Below are 22446 nucleotides of genomic sequence, written 5' to 3'. Positions count from 1 at the left end.
ATGTGTCTCAGAAGAAAACACAACCATTACTCACAGTACAGTCCTGGCTGGGCTTCCCTGAATCAGAAACAGTAAACCATCCTTAGCCTAAGTAGTCCATAGATCACAGCAGGAATGGCAAGGGAATCTCTTCTGGGGCCAAGGGGAGCATTTCAGACTTTATGGGTGACGTGGATGGGGACAACCTAGTCCCCTGCTTCCTCCCTGTCGTACGACCTCCACAGGGAAACTCTTTCCTAAACGAACAACGCCTGCCTGCTTGTGGGAGCGCCAGAGCGGCTTTCAGTTTTAAAGGCCCCTCAGTCTACACCCCTCACTGAAGCTCATTAAACTAAACTGACTCTCTCTCCAGTGAAAGCTTGCTAAGCTCTCCAGCTACTGCGCCACCGCACCAAGGCAGTGCCAGATGGGACGCATGCGGCCCAGGGCTCACAGGTGGAGAAGCAGTTCCTACCACTCCCACCACCTTAGGAAACCACGAACCCATAGTGAGCCCTCAGTTCAGTCTAGATCAGATCAACAGATCATCACCAAGCATCCACCATGTGCCAATCACCGTGTTTGGTACAAAGATGAGAAATACGGAGCTACCCTGCTTTGGAGTAGCCAAGCTTTTAGTTTGGTGGAAGACACCACCGCCAGTGTAAGTGACAAAACTGTGCCTTTCCAGAAAGTAACACTATGAGCCAGACCACTCTGCTCTGCCCAAGAGTCTTCACCTGGCAGCCCCTAAATCTCATACTTCTCAGGGACATATATTCTTCTCCAAAATATTTACAATTACTGTTCTTCATCCTCTTGAAATCCACGCAAAACATCTTCTGGCTCAGAAAAAGGAGAAAAAAGTTCCACGTAAACCCAGTGACTTTCTCCAAAACCAATAATCCCTCAGGATGCATACGCAACTCCGGACAGTGCCAGTTCTGAGCTCCCTGCTTGGTACTGTCACCCACACAGGCGCACCTCCCCCAGGAGGGCGCAGGGAGAAGCCAAAGGAGCTCTCTTCCCAGGTCCTCACCTACGAGCAGGCAGCCTCCCCTCTCAGCCCCTTCCCCTTCCTCTCTGCCTCTTTGCCTTTAGGTCACCTGCCCTCAAGGTTACAGTGCCCATCTCCGGGGGATAACCAGTTTCCATAACTAAAGCATGCTGGATATATTTGTACACGGCAATTGAAAAGGAATTCAAACAGGCGGTGTTATTTGACTTGTAACTTTAGTCTTAAAATCTTAAATAGGGAACCATGAAAAAAAGAAAAAGAAAATTCGAAGTATGGCTTAAACAAACTAGATAACCCATCATTTGGATTAAGCAGAGGGATTTAAGATTGGCAAGAAAATACCTAGTAGATAGTAGTAGATGGGAACGAAGCTTGATGGGTAACCTTGAAATTTTAACAGAAATTTTCCATTGATAATGTAGTTACAACAGAGTTACAAAACCAGCAACAAAACAGTCAGTACCTTAAAGCATTTTCAAAGCCCATTTCAAGCTTCGAATGTAGTTTGAAAAACCATCATACTTCCAAGAAAACATCCATTTCTGTTTCTCACCTTTTCAAACTACTGTTTTGGTGTTATAAATTGTTCTATTGTGAAACTGTAATACAATACCTCAGTATAGTCACATTTTTAAACATTGTACATAAACTGTATAAATGTATAAGCACTGTATAAAACATGCTGAATGAAAATAATGCAACGATTATTTATGCAACAGCAATAGGATAGAGCTGAAGAATTACTAGGGGGAAAAAGACATCAATTTTCAAGCTAAGAGATAAACATGTCCTTTCAAAATGTCAAGGCCTAAAGTAATTTTCCTTTGGAGTATTTAATTGTTATTGTTTTTGAAGAATTCTTTTTAAGGAAAAGAGTTTTAAGAGTGAAACAAAATTTAAAAGCCCAAGTTTCTAGTAACTTTGCACAGATTATCAAAGATCTTTGTTTTTTTATATACTAAAATAAAATACTACATTTGTCATACCTTCTTCACACTACTTGCCAAGTTTCAAAAATGAAATTTTTAGAATCATTTTTTGTTTTATTCTGAAAACAGGAAACCTGCCTAGCTCAAGAGAGATTTAGAATATGTACTAAGTAAACAAGACAGAATATAACTCTGTAAAAGTATTTTTCACAAGGCACAGATTCAAATGTCAAAAGGAAACATACCTTTCTACATCAGATCCAAAAGTTAACCATAACTAGTTTTAGGCTGCTTTTTTTTAAAGTATTTAATGGAAAAAGATACAAACTCAAACAACAAATTGTGGGTGGTAGTTTTATATATATATATACATACACACACACACACACACACACACATATATTTGTGTGTGTATATATATATATTTGTATATGTATATATTTGATGACTATTTACTTCAGGGATAGTAAATAGGTTTTATATCCCATGTCAACTCCAGCCAGTTGTCAGTGATGCCTGGAACATTTTTTTTTTTTTTTTTTTTTTAATTTTATTTTTGGCTGTGTTGGGTCTTCGTTTCTGTGCGAGGGCTTTCTCTAGTTGTGGCAAGCGGGGGCCACTCTTCATCGCCGGTGCGCGGGCCTCTCACTATCACCGCTTCTCTTGTTGCGGAGCACAGGCTCCAGACGCGCAGGCTCAGTAGTTGTGGCTCACGGGCCTAGTTGCTCCGCGGCATGTGGGATCTTCCCAGACCAGGGCTCGAACCCGTGTCCCCTGCATTAGCAGGCAGATTCTCAACCACTGTGCCACCAGGGAAGCCCTGGAACATTTTTTAAAAAGGATTTGCTGCAGCCCTCGGTTCAGCACACAAAAAAATCAGTGATCCACCAGTGTTGGATGCCATTGTAGGGGGAGCATAGTGGAGTCTGCCCATCAGGCCTCTAAACACACCTTTATATGCACCATCTCCATCTCCAAGACCACTCACCACTCTCCCAGGTAGAAACTAGTATCCCCATTTTATAGGTGAGGAAACAGAGGATCAGAAATGTAAAGTAACACAACAAAACCTATTATATAGTAAATATGCATCCAAGCAAGACCCTGACCTGGTCTGTTACTATCATCTCATCAAGCTTAACACTAAAAAGGACCTTTTAGAATCTACATGGTTCACTTTCTCCACTCTACAAATGAGAAGACTCAAGGCCAGACATATTAAGGACTTGCCCAAGGACACACACTGGTTGGAAGGCAAAGCCAAGGCTAGAGCTAGCACTCCAGACCCTCCTCCAGAGCAGACAACACTGCTGCTTCTACACTCTGGAAGCTGCCCTCCCCACACTCCTCAGAGCTCAGTTTGCCTCTCCTCCAGCTGATGGCAGAGAAGCTGTTGCTGGACCCTGCTTCCACCCATTCCTGCTTCTCTCTGCTCCTGACTCCCTCAGAGACCTTGGCTGTTGAGCTGAGGAGGCTACAAAGGGTACTAGAGCAGCTGCCATTCAGCATCAGCACAGGCATTACAAGGAACCCTTGCAGATCCAGCGTCTGCAAAGGTGGGGTGTGAGCAGGTGCCTGCAAAGGGTCAGTAGGTGGAATCATGGAAGAAAAGCAAAAGACTATGAGAAAGGATTCTCCACATCACTGCTGTTTCTTTTCTCTTAACACAACATATATTTTCATGCATTAAATATTCCCCATGAAAATCTTTTCAGTAGGTTACACTAACAATGTTTGGTGTCAGTGCTTCCTATGCAAATTATAAGCAAATTTAGTCCCTTGTTAGCTTTCTTTTTACCAAATCATTTTTTATATAATTTCAAGGTCACTCACTGTCCCATTCTCAGTGGCCCACGCTCACATTGCAGCTACTAACAGTAGCTTAGCCAAACGCACCTTGGAAAGTTTCCAATTCACTGTTTGTCTTGGCAAGTGAGCAGAGTTACAAGTAAAACGATCTTTCTGGGGAAAATTTTTAAAAAGTAAATTACTGTTAGCTGCCATACATTTCTACCATAAAATTAAATTATATCTTCCTTTTGGTAATAGCCCATCTGAAGTGCTACTTAAGTCATCTGAAACAACTCCTTCTAGTCTTCTTGCATAATTGAAGGTATTTCACAATTCATTTTTAATACTATGCTTTCAATCTACTAAAGTGACCAAAGTATCCAAGCGAATAATCAATAATGGGCATTAAAACAGCTCATGTTTATTAAAATTAGGTAGCATTACTTTGCTACAGAGATAAAAAGCAGCTCTCCGCTGCTCCGGTGGTAATTCTCAGTGCCATAAGGAGAAAATGTAGCAATATCTACGGATGCCTGATGTAAGCCAGGCACGACCCTCAACCAGACTAGTTCCTTTTGCTCAATTAAGAGAGCTGAAAAAATAAACTAGAGGTAATATAATGTTAAGGGGGCTGGTTTCAGATGATTCAAAAACTAGGATCTTAAAGAAACACACAAACAAAAATATACAAGGGGGCGATATTACAGATCACCCCGTCCCTTGCTGGTGCCTAAAAGTTAATGAAGCATTGGGTAAGGAAATAAAAATAAGGAAAAAAATATATACATTTCTTTTCTTATTTTAATAAAATATCTCATTTCCCTAGAAAATTTTTGTAGAAATTCAAGCCGTGTTAATCTACATCCTACAATAGAGAACAGTCATTCCTTCACCCAAAATATTCGAAGCTGAAATAGAAAGTTAGGTAAGAAAACAAGAAATAAAAATGAATAATGAACTTTGTAAAAATTGAACTATACCTTGTATTTCGAAGACAACATCAGCAAGCATTGGTTTATTAAGGAAAAACTTGAGGGAAGTGTTATAAAACCACAGAGGTTTTCTGGCTTGATAGGTTTTGCAGTTCCTCAGGCAATTAAACTATAAGGAAAAATAAAAATACAAGGGGAAATGTTATACAATATGCTTTGGTAATTTGCCTAGAGAATTTGGAAAACTGTGCTAAATGTCTAAAGAAGTAATGATTACCTCCTCTATGGCATCTCTGATCACAGCTTTCACGGAAACTTACCCTCAAGAACTACATCTGCTACCTGTCAATGAGCAACACTGCCCTATGCAGCACTCACAGCGGTGAAGGAATTGGCTAAGTGAAAACTCGACTCTACAGCTGAGAAGCTGTGGGGTCCTGAATCCCCACAGACTTTTGTTAGCTGGGAAACAGACAACAGTAGTGCAATCTCATATGAACACCTAGTACAATATGTTTGCATATACAACCTGCTTGTTTATTCACTAATTAAGAAAATATATACACAAAACTTAATTTGTAATTAAGAAAACATATTTTTCACCTATCACACCATGTCCTACTGCTCACTAGATCCAACATTAAAACACCTGAGAGTGATGGATTAATTCATCTCCGTCTTAATCTGCAAACTTATAATCCTGAATATCTTTCCTGCCCATAGCTGTCATTGCTGGAATCTTGATCATCAAAGGTTGACTGCATCTATGATCTGGAGCTCTGGAGAACCTGTCCCATGACCACACCTATCTGTCCTCTCACAACTGCTAACTGGCGGGCTCCAGTAACACCATCTCTGACCTGGGGGTTTCCAGCCTTCCTCTGCTCTCCACTCAGGATTTGGTGCTTTGTTTATCCTTTCTGTGATCCTTCAGACAATCCTTTCTGACAACCCCAGAAACTGAGGGCCAGCTCCTCTTCCCTCACCCATCACCCATTTCCCTGGCTGATGCTCAGAACCTCAGCCTGGGGTAGACTCTGACCCTCTGCTTGGCTAGGTAGGGAATTCAGAAAGCTTTATCCCTAAGAAATAATCAAGCATACAACTTTAGCAATAAGAATAAACGGCACCTACTCCCCACTCTGGGTTAATCTACTATGGTGGGAAGTTAAAATGTTTGGCGAGAAGGAAAAAATGTTATCCTTCCTCCCAAAGAACATACACTCCAGAATGACATCCATGAGCAAAACAGACAACCAAAACAGGATAATACAAATCCTGCTCCTATAGTCTCAGGTCCTACACACAATATACTTTAATACACATTGAAGGAACTCTTGGAGAGGGTTTGGGTGACTGCCACACATAAAGGAGAGGAACGGTGAAAAAGCATCACCAGAACCTGAGAGCTAGAAGGGGTTTTAGAAATCAGCCAGTTTATCCCTCATTTTATAAAAAGCCCTGAGAAGACTTACTCAAAGCCACAGGTAATTTGTGGCAGACTCACAATTTAAATGTTTATTTCCTGATTCCCAATACTCAATGAAGGAGAGAGACCCTTACCCCGGGAAAGCACAGGAAGAAAGCATAGAAGAAATCTTCTGTCCTCCTGTGCAAAGGAGGGAATTTAGTTCAATTTCATGGAATAATATAGTCCCCAGCTTTCCCTTCCCCCAGAAGAATTTGTTTTATTCTTGGTACTCAAAGGAATGACTGTGTTCAGAATCCAACCCAAGGAAAGGCTCAGGTTTAGAACAAAAGGCAACACTTCCATCCTAACCATTTATATAAAGCTTATGAATTTGTACATCATGAATATATGTAGATGTATTTCAGGTATGGATATATACAGATTATGAATCTGTTGTAACAGATTTCCTTGTCACCTATGCCTCGAATTTTTTTTTTTTTTTTTTGGCTGCACCATGAGGCTTGTTGGATCTCAGTTCCCCAACCAGGGATTGAACCCAGGCCATGGCAGTGAAAGCCCAAATCCTAACCACTGGGCCACCAGGGAACTCCCACCTACGTCTTGAATTTGAAAAAAATGGGAGGGCAGAAGTTTGCAGAGAATACAGATGTACATTTTCACTGGTCCATGAACAAGTTAATCTAGGGAACTTATGAAAAGCAGAATGCAAGTTTATGTGCACGTTTCTACAAAAGCATTATTTAGTTGAATTAGATTGTAAGAGAGCTGCCACCCTGCCATACACCTGTACAACTGGACAGCTTCTGTGTGCTTACTTCAATGTGTTATTAAAACAAGAAAAGAAAGGTCTTGCCCCTTAATTCCATGTTACTTTGTTAAAAAAAAAAAAAAAGAGAGAGAGAGATCATTTTCTCAATTAAAGAATAGTTGGGAGTCTTTATAAAAGTCGATGCAGTTTTAAAATATTAAATTGTTAATAAACTTAGGTTGTAGAATTGACAGTCGTCTGTATAAAAATCAAAGAAATAATCTTTTTTTTTACAGTTAATATAAACCTATATCCTGCTAAGCATTGCACACAACTTACCTTTTTTATCTACTGTAGCCAATTTGTTTATCACAGAATCTGAAATAAGAATACACTGGCTATACTGTATAATGTAGTCATCTTAAAATTTAACAAACTTACTTTTAAGGCCCTTATAGACTCTGCACAATCTGTTACTAGAGCTTTCATGTGTACAAGTTTATGACCATATACAAAGTCTACATTTTTATAATCTTTGAACCTAATGTATAATTTTAAATCTATACTAGGTGAGAAACAAATCCTTAACTGTCTACCTAGTAAAACAGATTTCTCGGAACTCTTGAAAAAGACACACACAGAAACTGCCTTGCGCCTGAAAGCTGTTTGGAGTGAAATCGTGAGCAGTGAGAAGGCATCCCCCCACAGCAAGCTTAACTGTAACTGGACAAATTCAACAGCCCTTCATTCTTGACATAGATTGCATATTCCCAGAGCCCTAGGGGAATGTCTCAGAGAATGGAATTCACAAACCAACATTTTAAAGACATGACTCACACATATTTGAATTCTCACATGAAATAAAATCAGAGATAGCAAGAAATCATGTGTTTATATTTAAAATATTTAAATGGAAAAAATATACTTAAGGAAAACTATATATTATTGACACTCCTCACGACTCAGTATATTCATCCATAGTATATCAGTTATAATTCAGAGAAAGTCAAAGTAAACTAACTTACAATAAACTAATTTACCTTTCCTGGTGTTTTTAAAATGCATTTAACTTTCTCAATTACATTTGAAACATCCCCAGAATCTTTCAACTTCTTCCTGATATCTTCTTCCAATTCTTCCCACTGGAAGGCGCCTGTGAACAAATTAATATACATTGGATTTTCTGTTAGAGCAGGAATAAAAATAAATCTTTTATTAGGTATCAATGTTCCTTTTTTTAGTATTTTCTTTTAATTTTTATTTATCAAATATATATCCGTGTAATTACACTAAAACATTTAAACAGCTCTCACATTAAAAAAAAAAAGTTTGCCTTCACCTAAATTATTTCTCAAAACCTGGAGTCCTTCTTCCTGAACAGCTACTATCTCTTTATAGTAGGTGATCAGCTAGTGATAACAGCAATGGCTAGTATATGAGTTCCCATCACAAGTGGTCCAAACCCAAATTATTTACTTGCCCTGAGTAAGAGGTAGTTGTGGTCCTTTCTAAGGTTGGATTAAATCATACTCATCATGGAGAGTAGTGACTACCATCAGGCAGAGGAGCAGAATGTATTCAGAAGGTCTCATGCATTGTCAGGGTCACAGTAGGATGTTCCATAGCCAAGTCTACAGAACCAACCTGAAGAAGGGAGCTCGATAATTTTCTGATGAGCTACACAACCATGACATTAGAAAAAAATCACCCCAACTGGTCCCTTCCTCCCTTGTTTTCACCCCAACCCACTTTCAAGCCATCTCTTTCTAGGCTCACTTCACTTCTGTCAGCTCCTTTTCCTCTGTGTCTTACAAAACACAGGGTCAGCAAAAGCTCCCCTTTTCCCCGAACACTCCTCTCACTTGGCCTACAGCAGCCTCCTACCCAGCCTCCCTGCTCCCGGGTGGCCTTTTCCCCATCAAATGTATCTTGTTATCAATGCTGATAAGTTTCCAAAAGTGTATTTTGAGATTACCCCTATCCATCCCATGGCTTACAGAAAGTCCTAACTCCTAAAAATATAACTCAAAAAGGTGTAGACACAACTGGGAGACCCAGTTTCTAGTTTTATCTCTGCCAGTAATGACTGGTGTTAATTTAGGCAAGTCGCTTCACCTCTCTGGGTAACTTGAGATCCTTTTCTATCTACTCTCAATCTAGCTCTTCTGATGTTTCCCTTCATGTACCCAGAACTTTGCCAGATGCCTTCTTGAATACCGGGGAGTGGAGAGGGCACAGAATAAATATTTATTGAACCAATGAGATCAGGCAATTGCAGCCAGGCTGTACCAAGGAGATCCAAAGCTCATCTGAAGAGTCACATTGACAGTCCAGTTGCTCTCAGGCCTCATTACAGCTGAGCCCCGCAGTACTTAGCATGTTTGCCTATCTTTAAACTTCTCCTTACCTGCCCTTGACAAGAATGCTGACAGAAGCGAAGTGTAGTAGTTTTCCTCTTCCTCAACTAATGATTTTCAACTTAAAGTCACGTACTCTTTTCACAATCTGATAAATTTTTGGCTCACCACTCCCGAAAATTTCCAATGCACATATAGACATTGCAGTCTGTATAGAAATGTTAGGAGTATAGCTGATTCACTTTGTTATAAAGCAGAAACTAACACACCATTGTAAAGCAATTATACTCCAATAAAGATGTTAAAAAAATTTTTTAATAATAAAAAAGGTAATTAAAAATATTTTTTAAAAATGTTAGGAGTAGAAGAACCCCTTAGAAGCCAAGGGACCCCAAATCAAGAAAATTCACTCTAAGCCAGTGATTCTCACCTCTAGCTGTGCATTACATTTACCTGGAGATCGTTTATAAAATACCATTGGAGGTTTTATCCCCAGACCAGTTAGATTAGAATTTCTGGGGCTGGGGCCTGGATATCAATTTTAAAAGCCTCCCAGGTGATTCTAATGTGTATTGAGAGCTGACAACTATTGCTCTTCCTTTAGACATTTCATCCACTATCAAAACCCAGGGTCAGTGGCATGCAACAAACAGTGTATGTATGTAGTTTTGACTGTCTACACTCATGCATGTTAAAGGACAGCACAGATATTGTTTCTTAAAAGTAAAGTTATATTAACTAAAGAACATCTACACAATACATCTCCGTTCAGAAGAGTACTTGAAAGAAAGCAAGCATCAAATCTAAATATATGAGATTAGTAGCAGGTAAATCTCTACAGTCCACCGATCTGTTTGAGAACAGACACAGAAAGATCCAATAACTGAAAAGGAAAGTAAGACTAGTTCATAAGGGCACTCTAATGATTGGGCTGTTTTCATAATTAGAAATGCTAATCAAACCATCTTTGACACTTAGGTCCTAATAAAGCAACAGTCAGACTAAGATTTTCTTTTCTTTCTTTTTTTTTGTGTGTGTGTGGTAATAACATTTAACATGCGATCTATCCTCCTAACATCATTTTAAGTACACAATACATTATGTTAACAATAGGCATAATGTTGTACATACAGCAGAGCTCTAGAACTTGTCTTGCATAACTGACTGCGATTTTCTTTAGTTAACTTCTCAGAGCACCTATTTACTTAGACCCTTAGAGATCATGGTCTACCACTGTGCATTCAGCTGTGTTTTCATTCAGTGCAGAATAATTTCAGGAGCTGGAAAATACTATGCTCATTTCCACAGATTCATTTACTTTGGCAGCATTTCATTAAGTGATGTGAAATTCTAAGGGCCATCTGTGGCAGGAAGAGCTCAAAACTAAATTCTTGAGCCTCTTACAAAGACTTCAATTCCTCACCATCTGAGATCCCTTGACTCAGGAATTTGCCAGCATAAAGACTGTGTAGTGTATTGTAAGAATGTTACAATTGTACACCATTTAAGGATTATTCCTCAAGACCAGGAAACTGCCGGCCTCACTTTTCAGATTATTCCTCCTTCAGTGTTAGCCATTGAGAACTCAGACATTACGCAGTGTTAACAGTTTCCAAGAGGAAATTAACATATGCAAAACATACACACTTTCACTGTATCTGTTTGCTCAGAAATTTGAATAGGAAAATAAACAGAAGCCTTTATTATATGGGTAAAGTTTTAACCAGAGGATTAAACAGGCCCTTCCTAAATACAGGACCCAAATGTCCATGGTGACACAATACCTACAAAATTTCAAATTCCTAAAGGTTAAAAAAAAAAGAAGCATGTTATTTAAAAAGAATTAAGACAGTCTTTGTAATTTGGTTCATTTTTTTTTTATAAAGCAGGAGATAGGTTTAATCGGGTTTTTCAGCCCATGTTTTTGCTCAGGGCAAATATTCCCAAGCACGCCCTGTCATGGAGTTCTGCCTCTGCATCCCAGCCCAACTGACGTGAGTACAACTGGCTCCTGTCCTCCGCAGTTCCCTCCAAAACCCGCGGACAGGCCTGGGCTGCTGCGAGGAAACCAGTGTGTAATTGGGTCTTAAGACTTGTGCTCTGTTCAAAAGTTTTTAAATGTTCAACAACAATAAGACAAACAAACAAACAAAACACACAAGCCTGGCCTCTTTATTGAAGTCTCTAAGAAAAAAAAATTAGGTTTAATATTTTAGTTTGCTTTGATTTAAAAAAAAAATTTTTTTTTTTAAAGTAACCGATTCAGAAAGACTAAAAGGGTAAAACAAAACATCAATAAACGTTTAGACATTTGAGAATGGGAATCTGGTTGATTTTTCTTAACAAATTTTCTGCATTTTTCAAAACTGTCTTTACTGTGCAAATATAGCTTTAATGTCTTTTAAACACAGCAAACAATATCATTTTTGCTTGAGTCTAAAGTTATACTTTGTAAATAACTGAAGAATAATTAACAGGTACCTGCTGAAGCATTTATTTTCCCATTTCCTCAACCCACATCCGGGTCTCCCTGTAGCCCCAGGTCAATGGCCTGTGGCCCTGCTCATACATGACACCACCTCTTGACCGGGTCACATACAAGCAGAGTTCAGAGCAGAAACGTAACAGCTCAGTATCAAGACTACGAAGCCTGTGCTCTGAACTGGTCACGGGCTTGTAGCTCAGCAACTCCTCCCTGCCATCATGCCCCTCTGCCCTCTAATCACTATTCCCAGGCTCACTTAGTTTCCACCCAACTGCTAAGCATTCACTTTCCCCAACTTCAGGCAGGGGCTACAAGAAGGCACAGACAGCCCCAGTTCCAGACAGCTCCGCATCAGTCAGCCTTGCAGCTGACTCCATTCTGACCCTGTGCCCTGAGACTAATAACTGGGTTCCTCTCCTGGGCCTCTGGGCTGAATTCCAGGCCCTTATCCGCTGTGGCTGGTCCCAGTTCTTCCAAGAGCAGGTGCTGCAGCTACTTGTGGGCCATGGCATCAGCACTGCCTGGAGACTGTTGGAAATGCAGAACCTCATGCCCCACCCAGGTCCCACTGAATCAAAATCTGTACATTAACAAGATCACCTGGTGACTTGTATGCACTTTAAGGTTTGAAAACCACCGGTCCAGATGATGGACAAGCCGCAAGACCAACCAACTACCTATTTTCAGAATGTTGGCCTTCCTAAGGCTGAGCTCCAGAATAACAGGGCCTTCTGACTGGACTCCTGTCTTGCCTGCTCTATTCCATCTTCCCACCATCACCAGAGATGATCTTTCTAAAGCCCAGTCTGATCATGCATAAAATTCTAGATCAGCTTCTAAGGACATTAGGAACAGTTCCCACTGGCCTTGCCAGCCTCAGCTCCTTCCAGCCATCACCTCCCACTCTATGCTCCAGCCATGGAAACTACCTGTGGTTCCCAGAAAACAGCAATCACCAAAAATTACATTTTCATTAATGTAAGTTTCTCAATATATTAATTTCTTTCAAAAAGCATTAGAGTGAACACATGAAAAAGTTATAATGGACTCCGGGGAAGGGGACTGGGGGATGAGGAGAACTTTTTCTTTTTTTTCCCCCTTTTTTCCATCTACAAGTATTAATTTTACAATTAAAAAAAAAATTACTCCCTAGGAGAAAGACAAGCAGGTTCTGTCACTGGAGGGACATCTAGCTATTTTATTGCTACCATACTAAACAGGATAAAACTGACCTCAAAGTGTTTGTGTGCCTTTGAAAGTATTTAATGGATACTGTGGGAAACTTGCTAAATAATTTATAATTTCAACAGCAAACTCATTGAAAAGAAAAGCCAAACACTTCCTTCATGGTTCTCTGACATATCATTAAAGACATTTTTTTCTTTTAACATGTAAACATTTTGGTTTTTCAAAATTAGTCTTAAATTCTGAACTGTGAGATTCTAAGTTTAAACATAAAAATCCGTAGTACTAAATGAAGTCTCTAACTTATCTGGTTTATTCATATGATGATTCACAGCTACTAGCGTCTACTCACTAGTTCAACCAACACTTACAGAGAAGCCTCCACGCTGAAGGCACTGTGCTGGCATGCTCTCTACGAGTGGTTATTTATGCCTTTTCCAAGCCAATAGTCACTGAACAATGGATTTAATACCTACCACCACATTCTACTCCAATACGTATATTTTTAATCCACTTAAATCTGCATGCTGCAACTGTGTTTCTCACAACCATTAATTTTTATTTTAACTTATAAAACTAAAAACAACCCAAATGAAAAAAAGGGAAATCTTAACATCAATCATTTCAACTGAAGGCTACCCAAATCTTTGACGCTAAATAACACTTTTTTCTTTATTTCCAAACTTTAATAAACTTGTCATCAATCTGCAATTCTGAAGTCTAAAAACAGATCATAAATGTTTCTCCAGACACATTCCAGAGAAGGATCGACCTCAACCTAATAATTCATCAGCATATGATTCCAAGTAGAAAAAGAAAACTAAAGAAGAGAGAAATCTGGGACTTCCCTGGTTGCGCCGTGGTTAAGAATCCACCTGCCAGTGCAGGGGACACGGGTTCAAGCCCTGGTCCGGGAAGATCCCACATGCCGTGGAGCAACTAAGCCCGTGCGCCACAACTACTGAGCCTGAGCTCTAGAGCCCGCGAGCCATAACTACTGAAGCCCGTGCGCCTAGAGCCCGTGCTCCGCAACAAGTGAAGCCCCCGCAATGAGAAGCCCGCGCACCGCAACGAAGAGTAGCCCCCGCTCACCACAACTAGAGAAAGCCCGCACGCAGCAACGAAGACCCAATGCAGCCATAAATAAATAAATAAATAATTTTAAAAAAAAGAGAAATCTTCAGAAAATGTATATTTAGATGCTTACTTTAAAAATCATTTTACATCCATTCTTTTCCATTCTTATATAGGACACTTAGATGTGAGACCTTCAGTTCATCTGCTAAAATAACTCATGAAGAGTCTAATCTTTAGAATATACATGCTACTCAGTTTTTAAAAGGACAAGAAGAAAAACAATTGATAAGCTGAATCTTACAAAGAGCACAGTAAATAAAAGAAGTAAAGTCTAAAATAATCATAGCCAAAGTTGATCAGATCTCAGCTTGAACTAACTTTAGACTAACATTAGCAACTGTTTCTAGTTGCTAAACTGAATGCAATGACCATGCTAACTTCTCTCCTCAATTCCCTCCAAAATCTGGGTCAAACAAACAAAAAAAAATGAATAAGTAGCTAAAGACACTTATTTTCATATATACATGAAGTATTTTATTTCTTTAAAGTTAAAATGGACAATAAATTCTTGTATTTTCACATTTTGGAGTTTTTTAAAAATAAAATACTAACATAGCTGCTCAATAGGAAAAGAGATTATTGTTTTTACAAGTAGATTTAAAACCAAGGCAAGGAAACTTGTAAAGAGACAGAAAGCTTGGACCAATTCCTATCGATAAAGCAAAATACTACTTCATGTATAATCGTCACCTCAGATGGTAGGAAGAAGAGAAATGTAAAACCAACCAGTATAGCCTGAGACCACAGGCTATACTTCATTTCAAAAGCTTATGAGAATGTGCCAGAACCATTTGACAAGATACCTGAATAAATGAAGCGCAGAATGTCCGATAAACAAGAACAGAAGAGGGCATCTTTAACAATGACTCGTAAGGGTGGGTTGCCTGGAGACTCCTGGCTAGCACCTGGAAACGCAGGATCTCTGTTTATAGCAAAGAGATCCTGGGTAGTTCGGATGATACTGGAATCCTGAATGTCAGCAGGACTCTTCACATTGAAAAGCAGCATGAAAACATGGCTGACGGCACAGAGAACGATCTTGTGGGCCTCAGCCACTTCCTTTAAATCTGGGTTGTAAAACACCACATCCACACACTGGCAGCAGAACAGCAAGTTATTCAGGTCAGCGTTATAATGTGATGCTTCAGCCTTCAAGACAGGCATTTTTTCTGTTTCAAAGAAGAAAAAAAATAAATAATAAATTATTCTTTAGGTCTATGGGCCCCCATCATTTCCGGTTTGTTTCAAACACAACAAAACAATATTTTTTAGTATTATTAGGTTGAACTATATGAAGTTGCCAATATTTGGCCATTTCTGACCTATAAAACAGCACTTTCTGTATAGCTTAATCTAATTATAAACACATATAAACTAATTACCCAGGGATTAAAACAGACACACAGAAATACTGTATTTACTTTGTGTAGTGCAAATGAAAAATGTACTAATGCCATGAAGAGCATTTCTCACTACGTGTGTCCCAAAGTAAAATTCTTCTCCAAATACTGAATTTTAGTATGTTGGTTGTCATCATCCTTTACTTTCACCAGATAAAAAAACTCAAAGAAATTACTGAATAAGTTCTGAAGAACCCAACCTCACATCTGAAGTTGTTTTCTTTCTGGGACTAGAAATGGAGGTGGAGGGATAAATTGTTAAAACTGCAGCCTTTCAAAGCTAGGGCTCAGAGTCTTAGACTCTATTGTTTGAAACCATCGTGAACATTTTATTCTGATGCTAAAATTTTTTTTTCCTCCTAGTAAAACACTATGCTTCCCGAGAACCAGCTCCTTCCCCTCAGCACACCTCAGGGAGATTGCTGTCTAGGCTCCCTGAGTTCCAAGAGGGGATGTTACCTTCCATTTCCTAGTGTGGTTGCTAACAAAATTAGATTAGCCTCCATCAAATGCAGGACCTCCACACAGAGGACCACACCCTAGGCCCTCATCATAGGTCCTAATTGTGAACTCTCTGCAACAGCTGCGCTGAGGACAGTGTGATCTGTGAAGGGTTGCTTGAAGGTTATGCAACCATCTAAACAAGTGCAATTCAAACTTCTTCAGGAATAAAAATTTTATTCTAAAGCAAAATTTTATTCTAAAGCAAAACTCCTGTCTACAAAATGGACAACAACAAGGTAGGTTGGGGGCCAGGCTCTTTCTGCACTGTACCCTACCCAGCCTCCTCTCCACTGCCAGAGGCACCTTACAGACCCTGAAAGTCTGAGAACAGTTTGAAAGCCACATGCCCCAGAGCCCAGGATCTGTCCTTAGAACAAGTCAGCACCAGAACAAACGTGTACCCAGACTGGGTTATGTTCAGTGTGAACCCAGACTGGACCCTGGGTTACAATCAGTGCAATTCCACAGCTCTCCCATTGGAAGGGGTACAAGAGACAGTCTTGTGGAAGCTGAGGCTGTACTGCTGACAGGACACTCCTGAAGGCCCTGCCCACTATCCCACCTAGCGTCCCCAGATGAAGACCCACAGGAGAAACTCCTTTTAGTGCTAAATGACATGAAATACTTTGCTTTCTCTGAGGAACTGGTATGTTTTCTCTTCTTGATTAACAAGAACTAAGAAATTATCTGTCAATATTATTTATTTGGCTATTCCCCACTCTTCTTCTCATCCAGACAGTACTTAAGGCTCCAGTGTTTGCTACATAACAGACCATGTCGCCCCTTTCACTGTGCACACCACTAAGTGCAAAGTCAATTTAATGGTCTATGTATCCACATTTTTTAAAACTTGGAATTGACTTCCTGTACAAATTTATACTTTCCTGGTTTGTTAACTTACATTCATTCATTCAACAAATATTTATCAAGTACCTTTTTAAAATAATATCCATAATTAATTGATCTGAATAGAGTACTAGTCTACCATTGCTATCACAAAATTATGCAATAAATTCTGATAACAGTTGATGTAATTTTATTTATTTTTAACTATTGTCTTCTAACCTTGTATTATGAACATTTTCAAACATTCAAAAAAGTTGAAAGAATGATACAATGAGCACACATATATCTTGCCCTTAAATTCTATAATTATTAATATTTTGTCATTTTTGGCTTTATCTCTAGATTTTCTCTCTCCCTCTCTCACTCATGAACCATTTAAAAGTAAGTTGTAATCATCAGGATAGTTCAGTTCTAAATACTTTCACATTTATCTCCTAAAAATAAGGACATTCTTCTATTAACCACAATACTATTATCGTACATAAAAAAATTAACAGTAATTCCATAATATCATCTAATTTCCTGTCCATATTGAAATTTTACCCAACTGTCCCAAGAACATCTTTTAGATGTTTTTATTGAACCAGGATCCACTCAAGTTTCATGCATTACATTTGGTTATTTCTCATTAGACTATAATCTAGAACAGCTCTCTACCACACACACTATTTTTAAGAATCCATAGGCTCAAGTTTTTAAGACAACAGTCCTCAAAATGTGGTCCAGGTACCACCTGCTTCTGAATCATCTGGGAAGCTTATTTAAAAATCAGATTCAGGCTCCATCCCAGATTTACTGAATCAAAATGCCAAATGAGTCCTGAACACACTCAAAATTGAGAACAACTGCTATGACTTGTGAAATGATCTACAATAAATATCAACTGAATGTCTAGACATTGGCTAATAATGCACCTGGTTGTTCAAGCTGAGGTGGTCTAATTCCGTGAAACGAGTTGCTCATTTTCCTTTTCTTCATTTTTTCACTTGTCTTCTGATTCAAGGCTTGAATCATAAAATACTCCAACTAAAACATGAATCAAATTTTAATTAAAGCTCCAATGAAATGATGTATCTGACATGATTATTTGTACCCCAAACCACATCTGCCAAGTGTTTTTAATGCCAGTACCAACTACATGTATGCTTTAGCAAACACTTTTAAACAATTTGTTTTATTAAAAAAAAAAAATCTTTCAAGCAGAACAGATTGTGCCTTGTCTAAACATAAATAAACTATCAATCAATCAGGAACTGTATTTTCTCTTGAATAATCAAGAAAGCCAAGCAGTACAACTGTGTGACTGCCAATAACCATCTCGTGGGCAACCACAGCAACTAATACTAGAGAAATTCAAGGCAAGAACAGATCTGGCCCTATGTCACATATACCCATATCAACTAGGAAAGTTCACACGCACTCTACTTCTTTTCCTGAATAAGTTACTTTGAAATACATCATTTATTTTATAAATTAAAAATCTTAACCACATGCACTTACATAGCTCCAGGCGTATGAGGCCTGGGGCAAAAGTACAAATGGAGGTCCACATACCACATACTTAAATATTTAAGCGTTGTAAATCAAGAAAATAAACTGTTATGTAAAATATATTCTGTCCTCCTGCTTTGACCAGTATGTCATCATTAAAGCCTGGAAGGCCAGGTTCAGATTTAAATTCTTAGAGTCCTCGGGAGTTTCATGCAGCACAGGGAGAGCTGGCCCCTAACTCCTGGGACCCAAGACCACCCCTCCTCTTCTCTCCCGCTCCTCCACCCCACACCTCCTCACCTGAGGAGGCTGGTGCATACAGGCGGACATCCACACCTATACAACCAAGCTCCATCCACTGTGCCCTCCCCCGCTCCCCATATGCAGTCACCCCTCAGCCATCACTCAGGACTAGGGGTGCAAACACCGGCTATGCAGTCCACCTTCAGGAGGACAGACGCAGGAAAGAGGCCTGTACAGACCTGGGAAACAGATTCAGAGCCAGCTGGTCAGAGAATTCTGGGGTCCTGGGTTTGGGAGCATGGTCGCAGCACTGTTCCACAGAGCTCTCTGCTCTGTTTTGATGGAAATGTCCTATAACATCTGTGCTAATCATCGGAACAGTAGCCACTAGCTACATGTAGCTATAGAGTACCTGAAATGTAGATAGTGCACCTGAGGAACCGAATTATTTTTTAATTAATTTAAATATAAACAGCCACGTGTGGCTAGTGGCTACCACATGGATGATGCAGGTCAGGAAGGGAGCTACTAGCTGTAGTGGGCACATCCCCATGGCTCCATCAACTCGTGCCCTATGGGAAGGGGTGCAACTGGAGGAGGACCAGATAAGGCTTTCTAGAGCTCCAGGGCACATGCCACCCTTGCCCAGGTCTGAGGATAACACTGCACAGCTCTTCCTCCCCGACTCTTAAACACAAGATAGTAAAATGCTCCTTTCACTCTGACATTATCACTCCATCCATATTCTTGCAAATACCATTGTTTCTTACACTCAAGATCCCAGTCGTACTTTACTATTCAAGAGTCTAAAACGAGATCTTTCTCATCTTATTTTCATATTCTCATTAAGTCTTGAGTTAGCGAAAAAAGAAACCGCCAAGTTTTTCTCCTAACTTTGACCACACCTTCAATTCTCATCATGCCTCCAACACTAGGTGTTAGGAACAAAGAGAAACAATGAGAGAAAAGAAGAGAAAGTGGGAGTTGGGAAATGGGAAGAGTGATCCTGAGAATTTCAGGGTCAGGAACCTGGAAAGGGGAACCAGGAGACCAAAGGCCCCCAAGAGCTCCATCTTCTCCAACAAATGAAACCAAACTATCTTCCCCGACACACACACAACTCCCTAGGAATTTCAGGGAAATGTAAAATTCTTAGAACAAACTAAGATTTTTTTAAGCCACTGCAATATAATCAGCTTGACAGAAAAATTACATTTCACCCCTCTTTACCTTTCTACCCACTGCTCATCACTAAACAAATAAGACAGAAGATTCTCACAGTCATTGATAACATTAATTGTGAGTGTATCTTCCTTAATGTTATATTATTGTTTCTTTACATTACTGAATGAATAATAGCCATTTATATTTGACAGAAATCAGAACTATTATATTGGGTTCTTATTTTATCTTTGGTTCTTATTTGGAGTTGAGTATCTCCAGAACAAATGAAATTTCTCAGGTCATCTGTAGACACCTCAACATTTCGACATGAATATATACAATGAAGAGTCTGGCATACTGGATAAAGTACTTGATGAAGAGCTAGGAACTGATGGAGAAGTCCAAAGTGCTCCTGCTTAATGTAGGGTTTACTTTGGTTTAAGCCTCTTGTCAATGTTTACTAGATTTGTCTGTTGAAAGGAGTCACTCCTTAGAGGGTTGAAAAGATAGTTCCAAAGTCAGTAGTACTTAAATGATACAACTCCACAGGTATTCTCCAAGGGCCACGCAGTCCTAGTGTCGTAGCGTAGGTGCTGTGGGCTAAGGTGGGCCTCAGAATGCCTGCAGGGCCCAATGGATGCCTCTGCAACAGAGCAGCAGACCCTGGCTCCCCCCCACCTGTCCAACAAGAAGCCACTTGTACGAGTAGTTCCTCTGGATATTTTGTGAGCTACAGCAAAATCAGGAGTATATGAAATCTTGCCGAAGCACACATAGTGAAGAAAAATCATCCTTCTCAAGTAGTAGACAGAAATGAAGGAGAACTTTCAGGCCCTGCTGGTTCAGGTTGCCAGGCTCATCAAGCTGTGTAAAGATTACTAAATCTTTTCACTAAAAGTGACAAAATGTCAGTTGCTGAACAGACATCACGGGTTTGTGTAAAGTGTCATCAAATGGAAAATTCAAAGTATCGTATTAGACAACAGAAAATGTTTCATTTGGAGAGAGAAGTAAAATTAGAGTTTTACTCTGACAAAACCTTTTTTGTATTTGCTCCCGTTTTATTTCACAAGGTTAAAAGTAATCCTGCTTTTAAAACTAAAGTTCTAATTGAGGCTCTGGAAAACAGCTAAAGAGCCAACCTGACAAATGACTCTAATTTATGTGACTGAAATTTCCACTTACCACTCCTCCAAAATATTTTCCTATGTAGAAGTCATCAAGGCTGTGCAGTTCCAGATAGGTGGCTCCTAGTTCTTTAGCAAGTTGGATCCCTTCCGTCGTACTGACACAGCTCCCTCTGTCTGAGGTACACAGTGGGCATGTGCAAGGTAACTCTTCTGAGAAAATGAATATGAGGAACAAAGACTTTTGAAATTAAACATGAAAAAATGTACCTAGACAACCTGGACATTAAACAGCAAATTAAGAGCTCATGCCAGAATCACAGTTCAGGGCCATTTAGTATATCCACTAGTCACTAGACTCTGAATAAGAAGTGTCAGTGATAACAGCAAGGTCCCTAAGATAAACAAGCTTTAAATGCAAGAAGAATGAATAGGATCTTAGAAAACGGAAGAATTTTTAAATAGGTGAATGAATATTACCAAGGCTATTATAGTAATTAGACCAATCAGCCCGTAATGCCAGGCCTGCTTCCTTTTATACAACCTTGACATCCTGAATATCAATACAAAATCAACAACCTGACTGCCCATAGAAACCATGGATTGGCGCTTTTTTTTTTTGTAATAAACTTTAAATATATTCACTAAGTTTGAATAGATCTTATACTTTTATTTTAATAGAATCCTCAACTTGACCTCAATCTCTAAGGCTGCAAAATTGCCAGTCTTTGTAAATTTCATATGAAGTACGTTCTTATTCATCCAAACGTTTCAATTATTGAACTCTAAAGCATTCAACTGCAGAGATCAAACCAGTCACTTTTTATCTTCTGCTTCAAAATTAAAAAATTAAAAACTGAAGGAATAAAAAGTAATTACTCAAAATGTGAACTGTCCCAAGACTCATGGCTGTACCATGTACAGACCTATGGCTGGGAAGGTTGTACATCAACCCATCTCTAAGGACACACCTTCATAACGCTAAAAGTGTATGTTCAACTCCATATTCATCAGCCAGCTTTGTTTGGTTTCATGCTACATCATCAGACATGTCATTGTTCAAAAGGCAGCCAAGTCAAAAGGGGGTAAATCCATTTCTAAAAGAGCATGTTGTTGTTGTAGGCTGGCTTCCCTGAGAAGCAGACTCTGAGATGGAGACTGGTGTGCTGGAGGTTTACTGGGGGGCGATCTTGGGAACGTCTCTTCTCAAGGGTGCAGGAAGCAGGACTGGGCAGAGGAAAAATTCGAACTGCAATGCTGTTGCAACAGAGACCTGAGCCATTCAACAGGGGCCTCTGGAGCTTAGATGGCCCTTTAGAGTGGTTCCCCATACAAAGCCGGGCCTTTGTATCCCTACATCAGCCAGTAATTAAAGGAGGGCTGCCCTGTGGAGGGAGCAAAACCTTGGGCAAGCGGCTTCTATCAGCACAGGGATAATGCCTGGAAAGGGACTCAGCTGTTCACCATCAGCGGCCTGAAGACCAGGTAACTGAGGGAGTAAGTACAGTGGTCCTGAAAGGGCATTTAGGCTACTCCCCGCCACAGCATACACAACAAATGTCCTACCAATGAACTGCACAGAGATGGAGCACATGTATGTACACATGGCGTGCACGCTAAGGATATTCAGTGCACGTGCATACTATACATGTAACATGCATATGTGCACATACACATA

The 22446-nt window shown here is 39.6% G+C and overlaps 1 protein-coding gene across 1 annotated transcript in view; it reads right to left on the bottom strand.

Moving 5' to 3' along the window:
• RHOBTB3 (Rho related BTB domain containing 3) overlaps positions 1 to 22446 on the bottom strand; it is a 54880-nt gene that overhangs the window by 15859 nt on the left and 16575 nt on the right. Inside the window, exons 4-8 of the mRNA XM_059916797.1 lie at positions 20827 to 20981; positions 17658 to 17769; positions 14797 to 15162; positions 7870 to 7982; positions 4698 to 4818 (exon numbers count right to left, since the gene is read on the bottom strand). Coding sequence (XP_059772780.1) covers positions 4698 to 4818; positions 7870 to 7982; positions 14797 to 15162; positions 17658 to 17769; positions 20827 to 20981 — 867 coding nt within the window. The remainder of the gene's footprint in view (positions 1 to 4697; positions 4819 to 7869; positions 7983 to 14796; positions 15163 to 17657; positions 17770 to 20826; positions 20982 to 22446) is intronic.

Source organism: Balaenoptera ricei, chromosome 3 (assembly GCF_028023285.1).
Source record: "Balaenoptera ricei isolate mBalRic1 chromosome 3, mBalRic1.hap2, whole genome shotgun sequence".
NCBI lineage: Eukaryota > Metazoa > Chordata > Mammalia > Artiodactyla > Balaenopteridae > Balaenoptera > Balaenoptera ricei.
The sequence above is the reverse complement of the archived record's forward strand: the minus strand, read 5'-3'. Positions and strand labels throughout refer to the sequence as shown.